Here is an 11,469-nt window from a genome sequence, read left to right as displayed (position 1 = left end):
TCAACGCTTGTCAGAAGTGTGGGAACAGGTCGCACGTAACCTGCATTGTTTCTGGCAGAAGGATTTACTGATCTGGACAGACAGCTGGGTGTGAATGAAAGCCGATTATGCTGTCAAAACATGCAGTCTTTGATATCTGTATATTATATTACTTGTAAAAATCAATGGGGACAAAAAAAAATACAGTAATCGCTATGTTACTAAGGGCAAAAATTAAGATGAAATGTAATTTCTGTTACTTAAGCAAATTATCCAAACACAAAGATATATACAAAACAACACTTTATATGTTAGAAAGCAAGCAGGCTATAGAGACGTACTACAATAGTCGTGTTTGTGTCCCCGCATGTGCTTTAAAGTAAACCCACCAAGAATACAAGTGGGCTTTCACTTTGAAGGAGATCTGTTTCAATGAAGTAGGCTTCTTTCATCAATAGAATGTGACTGTTGCTGCCGCTCTGTCTAAGCTTGGAAAGTAGCAGGCCTGAAATTTAAGTGCAGCCCTGTCTAATTCCAGGTTCTGCTTTGTTAAGTCCACTGTTTTTTCTTCTTCTCTATCAGAGGCTTCAGAGAAAATGGTCCCTGATAACGGTCCCCCGTCTGTCCATCCGTCCCCCCCCCAACAACAACAACAAGATTCAAGATGGAACTTTTCAAGGAGAAGGGAAGGGCGATTTGATGTTGAGTGTAACTGCGACACACATGCAATGGCACTTATAACACGGCTATAAATCTCTTAACACTTTCACGGGCTGAAAGCATGTCTCTGGAATTCTGCTCTGCCAAACTCAAGAGACCAACAATCCGTTAATGGGGGTGACTTGTTTTGCTCTTCTGGTGTGATAAATTCTTGAGGATATTAAAATTGATTGTATTAATATGGCCGGATTAATAATGCATATTTTAGAGCCTGGGTGGAATGATTAACATAGGTTTGCCCCTCCGTACGCTGGGCGTCTGTATCCTATTAGGAGAAAAGGATTACCGCCATCTGCCGGCCGGAACTGGTAATATAGACGGCGGTAATCTTAAATTTTATTTGCTTTTATTAACCAAAATCCGGCACCTCTGCACTGACAAGCAGAATGTTTTCCTACTACTGGTCGTTTCAAAAGGTTGTGTTTCAGAAGCGACCCCATTCTCGAGTTGCTGCCACAATTCCCAAGCTGGCAGTTATGGGATTTTTTCGTAGAAACACCCTTCCTGTGTGCATGCCAGTCGGTGTGCTCAGAGTCGGAGGACCCCGGCGAGCAGGAAAAGCCGTGCGAACAGGAGGGGGGCTGCGAACAGCGGATTCACGTGGTTATGGCTGAAAGCTGGACGAATAGGACAGTAAGCTTCAGACTTACAAGAAATCAAACAACCACATTGTATTCTTGTGTACTCGTATCCAGATTTAGATATTTCAGGAATGGGTGGTGCGTATGTCCGGTTTATAAGTATTGTACAGACATCAACCCACGGGATTGCTAAATGTCTAGGGGTAACTGGCGACCTGCACAGAAGAGTCAATTATTCAGTGTCTGTCACTTACCCATCTTTTTTAACCTCCTCTTCCCGGTCTGCCTGCCAGTTCGTCTTCTCCTTTCCGAAGCATTTATTAATTAGGCCTAAGCATTGAGTTTGGGCTTTTTGTTCCGCTGGTCCTCCGCAAAGCAAAGCAATGACATGGTCAGTGTTTTTTAAACGTTGACAAAGTAACCATCAGTGTGCGGTTTAAACGTGCTGACCACAATAACAGAAAAATGAGTCCTTTTGTGTTGCTGGTGCAATGACTACGCTGAATAAATAAAATCACTTTGTAATATAGACAGAGTTGCCAACTAAGGTCAGTTGGCTGCCGTGAGATTTTCAATTCGAGAATAGCTGCACACGCATTTAACCATGTAACAGTTTTATTACCTTTCAGATAGTCTACAGGGTTTGTAAACTTTCGCAACACTTTTGATGTAGCTAATTTTCGGTTTACAGAAGAATAATAAGGATTTGCTGCAAGAATTCTTGCTGTAGAGTCTGAAAGCGTGAGTTCCACGCCAGATGCGTGAGAGTCGGCAGCCTGACATAGGGTAGCAATCTCACTCAGCCGCATCTTACATGATTGGCGGGGGCCTCTGTCATTACCAGTTCGCTCTGCTTCGTCCCAGCTAACCTGGAGCATTTCTTCCCATCTTATTTAAAGTGAACCGGATTTGCAGAGCTGCAGGCAGACATATCAAAGGCGCGTCTTATCTTTCCAGCTGGGTGTTAAAATGTCATCGCATGAAACTGCGGCCAGGAGAAACAACGCGCGATGAAGAAACGAAACAAGTGAGACGATCTGAGATCCGCTACGCCACTCTTTTCGCGGACATTAGCCTCTAATTATTCTTCCCCAACGTTTTTTTTTCTTCTTAAGAAAACACCATTTCTATTATTGTAGCTTTCGGGAAGTCTGGGCTAGAGGCAGCGCGCTTCTCCAGCTGCTCTCCATTGTTTTCATGCTGTCCCCATGGCATCCGTCTTTTGGCACATATGCCCCAGCCAAGTTAGCTTAGCCCCAGCCACTGACCTCAGTGTGAACGGCTTGTAGTTTTAGCGGGAAACCTGAGAGTAATTGCAGGAATAAAGCAGTCAGGTTTGTAAAAAATATTTATTTAATGAGCACCAGATTCATGTATATACTCATTTTCTATGCACTAACACCAGTTTTTCCTCATTTTCTCTTGGACAAGTGTGACTATCTGGCGTCACAAACTGACAGCAATCAAAACACTTGCAATGGAATTTATTTTAAAAAGTTTTGCCATGTTTTATAAAATCGAGGTATCTCTTACAAAAACCATATAAAACAATCAAAATTTGTTAACCTAAACCTGTTACTGTACAAGACATTGTTCTGAATGAAGGTCCCAGTCTGATTCAGTGAACTATAAATTATTTAAACTAAATTACTTTTTGTTCAGATTATGTGCTGTGTCAGTATAAATAAAACATTTCATTTAATTTAAATACTGAGAGAAATAAAAAGTTGTTAGCAAATGACATCCTATCAATAACATACCACTTTAAAACTCTTTCCCAACATAAAACAAAAACAAAAAAGGTTGTAATTTGTAGTGAATGCCATGGAATATTAAATTATGCAGTATGTCTAACTGACTTAACCTGGTTAAGAAACCACGAAAGGTTTCCATGGTGAAATACGAACTACATTTTTTAGAACAATAATCGTACTTTGACCCAGACAACAGTGACAACTCAGACAGAAGATGGACAAATAGTGCCAGCTAGACAAAATAAACCACACAAACTCTGTCCACCAGCCAGCACTGTAAAAGCCTCATGTTAAAACACTCAAGAACCAGTACAAACTGACGCCTATAGTGACAAGTGGCTTCAGGAAGAGCGATCCGCTGTTCTTTGGTATGACTTCACTGAGCTCATTCGAGATTTACTTACACAGAAATATTATGAGGGCAGAAATAGAGGAGGCGGGTCAAACCAATCAGATGTCTTGGTTCCGCCTCCTCTAGTGGCTTGGACCCACCTGACCTGCAATCATTGGTAATCTCTCTGAACCAATCATTTTTAATTCTGCCATCAGAACAATTTTGTGTAAGTAAAGCTCACGCGAGCCCTCGCTGAGCAGAGCTTGGCGATGATGCAGTGATCTAGGCCGGAAGCAATTTACATATATTTACACCTTTTCAGAAAGCTACATGTGAACAGGCTGTAGGGGGCAACTTTTTTGCCCGGGGGGGGGGGGTTGCCCTCAGTTCCCGTTGGCATCCTGGGCGTAGCTGTTCTCCACGCACAGCACCACAAAGCGGTTGGAGCAGCTGCGGGAGTGCTGGCCCAGCAGCAGGCCGCCGTGCAGCATGGAGGCCTGGCCTGTCACCGCCATGTCGCCCGCACGCCACGCCTCGCAGTAGCTGGACGTCATCCGCACCCCCAGCAAATTAGAACCGTGCCACAACATCTTCTGGGGCCTGCAACACCAAGTCCATGTTTCAGAGACACAGAGACACACGCACAAATTTCGCTGACACTTTTTCCAAGGTGCATATCTATATATACAATATATATATATATATGTGTGTGTGTGTGTGTGTAATTAGTCGACTATATATTCACCTGTCATAACTGCGCTGCTGTACTCATAATTGCACAGCTGCCTCATAATACATAAATATATAGTATATAGTAAAATGTATAAGTTTGCCAAACATGCTGCTGTATACCGTAAGCACAGCTTCACACCCTGCTCGTCTGATCCTCCCGTGAGCCACGCCCCTCTCATTAATCTCGTGTGAAATCCCAATATGATCAGCTGTTTCTTGTTATTTTCATTAAGTTCTGTGTATTTAAGTCCATGTAAGAGTCTGTTTCCCCAGTCTTGTCATTGAAGTCATCACCGTTTTGTGCCTAGCCTTGTTGTTTTCCTGAATAAACCCCTCGTTCCACGATTCCTCATCTCCCTGCTCCTGCTTCCCCGGTCCGCGGTACCTCAAAGCATCACTAGGGAATCACACGCATTGAATTTCGCTGTTACAATGACAATACAGGCATTCTAATTCTAAGTCACTAATTAATGTGTGTTTCCTGGGATTCAAACCCATGACCTTTGTGTTGTTAGCAGAATGCTCTAACATGCACATACATCTACACAGGGGGAGAAAAAGTGTAGTGTACAAGGACTCATTTACAGAGGTATTCCCTGGAAAAGTGCCCTAAACAAAACTCTCTTCAGCACCCCGATGACACACAGATGCAGATCCTTCACCAGGACATTTGTCCTAGCTGCAGAAAGGTAACCATGGCAACTTATAAGATTTGGTAGGCTGACAGGAGCAATGAAGGCCCCCCAAATAAGATATTAAACTGAAGCATCCTCCAAAGAAGTGCCAGATAGACTGGAGAACCAAACCAAACATGACGACGAAGTTGATTTTAAATGACTGAAAGAAAATTGGACTGGCTGGAATGTTTCTTCGGAATCATGGCAGAACGCGGGGCGTGATCAGCCCACGCAAACGTTCTGACCGCGTCCTGATAACATTCCCACAAAGAAGCCCAAGATGCAATGCTTCTTCGTGTCCGGTCGGGGCAGTGAAATACTCCCAGACAGGAACCATGTATGCTGAGAATCGGGCCAGAAGGCCTGGCCAGGCCTCACAAAAACAGTTTGGCCATGCCAAGAAACTGGCTCCTGAGCCTCAAACGTGTCTCAGTGAATTAGATTTGTCGCATAACGGCTGCTATATTTAATGTGCTGATATATGAATAGAAACAAACAGTGCAGCAGGCGGGGCGGGGGGGGGGGGGGGGGGGGGCAGCCACGACCGTCTGAGGAGGTCCTGGCCCGCGGCCACCACAGCCTCTGCTTTTGGATTGTGGTCACGAGTTCCCGCCCTCTTAACTTCTCATTTCATACAAACCTCTGACATATCGCTACTTTTCTTGTCGTTGCCAAAAATAACTGACTGTTTACTGGGTTGTGTTGTTAAAAGATTCCACTATGTAGAGCTCCAAGTTTTCTGAGGGATATGAACAGGAACTCGCACAAGTCTAACTATGAGGGGATTGTGATGGTACATGAATAGGGGGTGTTTCTCAATACCAAGAACCAACTTGAGATGCAATGGGTCATGGGATTGTTCTCATTCAGCATGCAACCAATGTATCCTTGGTATTTCAGGCAGGACAACTATGACATCTGGTGATTTTTACCATCCTCTGTACTTCTGTTCTTGAGTATTAGAACTGGTCTTTGGCAGTGGAAGACGACGTAAAATGGGCACATGAGTCAAGTACACATACTGAGAAAAGCACCCAGAAGCTTATAGGAGTTTTTGACTACTGCTTATGGCAGTTTCTGAGTGTATTGTTACACAAACAGGGGCTTATGGGAGTTTCTGACTGTGATGTACATAAGCAGGGGCTTATGGGAGTTTCTGATTGATGGTACATGAACAGGGATACACCACCTGTGCAGGGTCCCCAAGGAGAACGTTATCATTTGTTTTGATCCCACCCATTGCCCACGATTGGCTGACATAAATGTGACGCCATGGGGTTGGTCAGCAGGAATAATTATGCAGTTACCAGCATGCTTTGCACCGCACTGCACTTTAAATAATACTAATCAATATGTATATTTATGCTGTAACTGTGTCACATTTGCCGTGGAACTGGCATGTTCCATTAACATGTAACCGTGTCATGTAAATTGTTGGCTTTCCTATCTCAGCCGCTGTTAGTAGTAGATCAATAGTGGCTAATAATAAAGAGTACATCATCCATTTTAAAAGAGCTGCCACATATTTGTGATTTGTATGTTGGTCTGCTGCAAAAACAGTCTGTGTCCTCTATGGTCCTGAAGTGACACAGAATGAACAAGGTGGCCATGTCATTTTAAGTATGCGACAGATTGATCTTAGCGACATGCTGTACTTCGTTTTGTCTGGATGTGATTTGACGCATACAGCCACCTGAAGTAGCTGAGAGGGTGGCTACATGTGGCTCCCACACAGAGAGTGACAACTGTGCTTCATTACAGATAAGGCTGGACCATAAGAGACACACATAACCTGTGATTAGCCCCAAAACTGTGCAGAGTCATCGGGCAAAGCGGCGTGGAAGCGGCTCACTCACCAAGAGGGGTCCGTTATCACATTCCGGCCATCGAAGGAGTAGATGGGGGTGTCTGGCTGGAACACACCCCCGTTTCCGGAGAAGATGGACATCCAGTTGGTAAAGAGTACTTCCCCCTGTCCAGTGGGAAGCAAAGAATGATCAGGGTCTGGATTGGGGGAATATGGCAAGACCAACCAAACAAAACACCAGCATATTTATTTGATATGCTTTATCTGTCCTGATGGGGGCCATTTATAGGATTTAAAAGCATAAGGCTTATTGAAGTTGAAACAAGTAACTTTTCTTTTTCCTTCCTACACCAAAAGGTACTTGAAACGTGCTACTCCAATGACTCGTAATGGAGTAATAGAGAATAAACGGTTTGTATTTCTTGGAGAGATGATGGAAAACTCTTGTTTTCCAGCACTGGCTGTTCTCCTGCCTGACTGGCCAGCTTTGCTTTTACAGCAGTAATACAGTCCTTCACGCTAGTGCTGTTAAACAAAAATACCGACTGCTGCACACTGACTGTAAAAACTTTATAAAACTGTTCAAAAGATTGCTTGAGCAGTACAAAGGAATATAATTTAGTAGAAGTTCAGGATGTAGTGACCTCCAATATGGTGCTAGTCTATTCTATTCCTATACAATATCTACGTTTAGGCCCTTGTGGCTTGGCCCTACGTGTGCATTCCTGAAGTTGGTGGTAAAGCCTCCACCTTCATGGGCATCTCCAGTTACAGGTATCACCCACATAAAAACCCCAGATCCTGAACTTGAAGGAACTACATGCAATAATAAACACATGGGGCTTTACAGATATGGGCCAGCAAATGCCATAGACTAGTGATGGCCAAATGAAGCTTCTAAAACCACTTGCTGTACTTTCCAACCCCACTATCATGCCCCAACGCAACGCCATCTAGTGGGGTGAAAAAATACAGAAAATGGTTCATGAAGCTTCATTTGGCCATCACTATTATAGACCTTTAACCCAAAGGTATGCCAGTCCATCACAGGACACACACACATTAACGCACTATGGTCAATTTACAGATACCAAACAACATAACATATTTTTTTTAAATTAAGCTCCTCCTTGTGGGGACCAAAACTATGGTCCCCACGGTGTCAAAATATCAGGTTTATATCACATTGTGTACACTCACATACACACACACAAACACAGCAGACAGAATTCAAACACCAAACCCTGGACAATGGTGCTATCCAATGAGCTAAGTAACTCACTGTAGAACAGATTCTCCTTAGAATCCTTAGCCTTTCTTTCACTAGCCTTCCAATATCCAGACAGGAAATGATGTCAGATACACCTCGTGAAGAAGCGCTACCTCACCTTGAGGTTGACCACGGGTACGTTGTGGCGGTCGGCCTTCCTGACAATGGTGATCAGGTCCTGCAGGTGCGAGGACAGGAAGGCCCGATAGGTGGCCACCAAGCCCATGGCACGTGCCTGTTGGTAGCATTGGAAGTCCGACCCGCGGGTCCCCCCCATGTCCCCTGAGAACGGCGCGTTCAGGGCCACCAGGTGCAGCTGGAGAGCAAGGTTCACATGCTTAGGGTGATGCTGTGTCACTCCTTAAACACGACGCATTCATTCACACGCATTGCATTTCAGAAATGAATTACACATACCTTAAATATTCACAGAAATCAAACTACCTTCATTCACATTGGGAAAACATTTATGCAGATCTTCATTCCCAGAATCACTAAAACGTAAATTCTGTTATTTTCAGATGATGTAGATCATTTTAATGCGTGGGTTTACCCGGGCAGATGCTCAGGGTAAATTTGAACTCTCCCGATCAACAACTTTTAGCATGACCCCGGACAAAAAGTGCGGGGGCCTCTATCAGCTCAAATAGCCTGGGGGCCTCTGTCCATGTTAATATGCTGATTAAATGATGATGATTTAATGATCTTTACATTGGTGTAAAACTATGTTATTATGCCTATAAAAGTGTGTTGGCTTAGCCATTTCAGAACCTTTCCTAAAGTCACCCCAATATTTACAATAATCTTTCATTACACCCTGGTGACTTCACCACTAGCTCACCTCATATGGCTAATCAATACCTCTCTGGCTTGAAAATACTAATTTAATTAATTAATTAAGAGAGCCAGTCGTGACATTTAACAAATACATGGAATGGCTGGGGTGCCCCTGAGGAGTGGTTTGGGAACTGAACCAGTGTTCATCTAGCCATCTAACTAAATATCAGTTCTTTTTGAAGAACAGAAGAAATTGATGTTTGTTTTTATTGTGTTATTCTTAATTTGCATATGTTCTATTGTTAGATTGTGTTTTTGTTCTGAGCAACTATACACCTACTACCCCGATAAATAGCTTTAAACATTTCCTTTGACTACCTATGACTTTTGTACGGTTTGTTTACACTGACCTTTGTAATCATCAGTGTGATGCTTTAGTCATATTTAAAGGATGTGTTGAATTCCTGTGAAGCATTAATTCAAAGTGAATTTGTTACATTGTCCAGTCTTAGAACAGGACAGGACAATGTGGCACCTTGGCGCAATTTCCACCTCGATCTGGCATTTACTCTTGTGCGTCGGAGAGAAACGCTGCTGACAGAGGCGGTCAGGGGAGGCCTAGAAGCGTACAACCTGCTCTGCAGGCATGTAGATGTGTCTAACCAGCCTCGGAAATCCAGCAGCCTCTTCCAAACGCTGCATATAGACAGGGGGCAATTAAGTCCTAAAACGGGAATAGTCGACCACAGCGAAATCGCGTTTTGACTCGGGAGTCATTATGGGGCTGGACAGGAGCCACGTTGGCATTTCTGAGCATTTCTTAACCGATGCAAAGATGAAATTACACGCTTTGTCGCCTCGTTATAATTCCATGGTGACGTGGTCTGGATCTGAAGAATGCAGCAGGGCTGCAGTCATCCAGGTGACAGTTTTATTGCACTCACCCCCGGTCCGGTGTGGATGGTATGTGCCAGCATGTTGTATCCGGGCAGGTAGCCTGGCTGCTCCTATGGGACGAATGGCACGCATCAGGTGACCGAAAATGAACCACGCCTCCAGGGCCAGAAGGGGTGCATGTGCTCCCAGGATATTCCAGGAAGCTCCTACTCTCATGCTAGATCTCCATTTCTTTATGGTAGACATGGTGTGTAGCAGGGGTGTGGTGGGGGGGGGGTGATGTGTGGCTCAGTGAGTTAGGATGCTGTCTGTGATGAGAAGGTTGCTGGTTTGAAGCCCATGATGTCACCACTGGGCCCTTCTTCAAGGCTCTAAACCAAGGGTGGGGAACCTTGTCCCTGGAGAGCCGGTACAGGTTTTTTGGATGACCTCTCGATCGGCCAATAATACAACAGTGGTTCTGAACTTCAGTCCTGGGGATCCCCTGTCATTGGCTGATTGAGAAGCCATGCCAATAACCTGCACCCACACCGGCCCTCCATGGACCAGGTTCTCCACCCCTGCTCCAAACCTTCAATTACTCCAGGGCTTGAACCGGCTTCTCAGAAATGTATGTCACTTTAAATAAAAGTGCTGAATAAATGTAATGTAAATTCTGATACATTTATGCATTAATGCACATGCATTACCCTTGTTGGAGATCATGGTAGCTGCACATCTCAATAACAACTCTAGTATTCATGAATTTCTATATCTACATTTTTATCATTGAGGTATGGCAAGATGCAGAAAGTTCACAGGAAAAATCGCCCTGGTTAGGGATCTTCCCGGCAAGATAGGCTGGCTGTATGGTCCAGGAGATGCACTGCGGTCATACCCGGCTGAGCACTTCGGGCCTGCTGTACTCCCCGGGCCGGCCCAGGCCGTTCGGCACAGCAGCGGATGGACTATCTGCTGGCATGGAGATCAACTCCCCCATCTGACAGGCGAGGAGTGGGATTATCACAACAGCCAACACTGAGGATCTGGCATGTCACTGTTAATGTCTGTGTTGGCACTAAAGGTACGTCTGTTCCCATTGGATAAAAATCATTAAGATGGCCGAGGGCTCTCAGTCACATGGGACACCGGATACATGCAGGGGGGAGTTCACCTGGACCTTTCTCCAGCCCTCCCGTACTCGGATGTACAGCTCGCTCTTGTCAGAGATGTAGACCATGGTCCCTTCTGCGGCTTGGTGTGCGTGCTTGAACAAAGACTCCGCACTTTTATATGTCACCATCTGAAAACAGGAGACACATATTAAGTGACCTGAGCACAGAAACACTCTAAGGAACATGGGGTTCCACGTTTTCCTCAAAAGGGCAAGCTGCTCTTTTTGGGTAACTGGATGATCATTAATAGAGCCCAGTGACGGACTGACATCCTGTCTGGGGGGTAACTAACCCAAATACCTCATGCTGCCCGGAATAAGCATGCACCCCCTGTTCATGGTCAGGAGTGAGAAGATGGGTGGGTGGTTGTGTGGACTAACGCAGGGGTTCCCAAGCTGGTGGCTGTGAGACAGTTGTGGGGGTGGTTACAAGATGATTTCCAGAGTCCCGCCCCCCTGATGTAAGGATAGCTGTCATTGGCTGAGAACAGGGATGTGCAGGGGGTGCTGCGGGTTACTGACCTGCCCATTTTGCCCACCCCCAAGATCGGTGAAATCTGCTATGGGGGATGCAATCCTCCCCCCCTCCACCTTGTGAAATGAAGGACTTGAGGCTCTGGCATTGCTATTTTGGGGGTCCTTAGGTAACCAATGGGCCGAGTGATACGTTTTAATGTATGACCTTACCCGGGCTGAATCCTAGGGTCCTCTGCTAAAAAGGGCCCTCAACTAGCCTCTATTAATAAAATTTTAACTCCCCCGTCCAGCACCTCTACCCTGGTCAACAA

The 11,469-nt window shown here is 44.9% G+C and overlaps 1 protein-coding gene across 2 annotated transcripts in view; it reads right to left on the bottom strand.

The window, feature by feature from the left end:
- Positions 1 to 2,615: 2,615 nt before the first annotated feature.
- The window catches only part of LOC125708932 (collagen alpha-1(XVIII) chain-like), a 70,002-nt gene continuing 61,148 nt past the window's right edge, over positions 2,616 to 11,469 (bottom strand). For both annotated transcript variants that reach the window (XM_048976859.1, XM_048976860.1), the window contains 6 exons: positions 10,682 to 10,810; positions 10,406 to 10,507; positions 9,576 to 9,638; positions 7,973 to 8,170; positions 6,634 to 6,749; positions 2,616 to 3,968 (listed from right to left, as the gene is read on the bottom strand). In XM_048976859.1, the coding sequence (XP_048832816.1) occupies positions 3,752 to 3,968; positions 6,634 to 6,749; positions 7,973 to 8,170; positions 9,576 to 9,638; positions 10,406 to 10,507; positions 10,682 to 10,810 (825 nt within the window). In that variant the 3' untranslated portion in view covers positions 2,616 to 3,751. The remainder of the gene's footprint in view (positions 3,969 to 6,633; positions 6,750 to 7,972; positions 8,171 to 9,575; positions 9,639 to 10,405; positions 10,508 to 10,681; positions 10,811 to 11,469) is intronic.

Source organism: Brienomyrus brachyistius, chromosome 15, assembly GCF_023856365.1.
Source record: "Brienomyrus brachyistius isolate T26 chromosome 15, BBRACH_0.4, whole genome shotgun sequence".
NCBI lineage: Eukaryota > Metazoa > Chordata > Actinopteri > Osteoglossiformes > Mormyridae > Brienomyrus > Brienomyrus brachyistius.
Note: the sequence above shows the minus strand (reverse complement) of the source record. Positions and strands in the feature narration are given on the sequence as shown.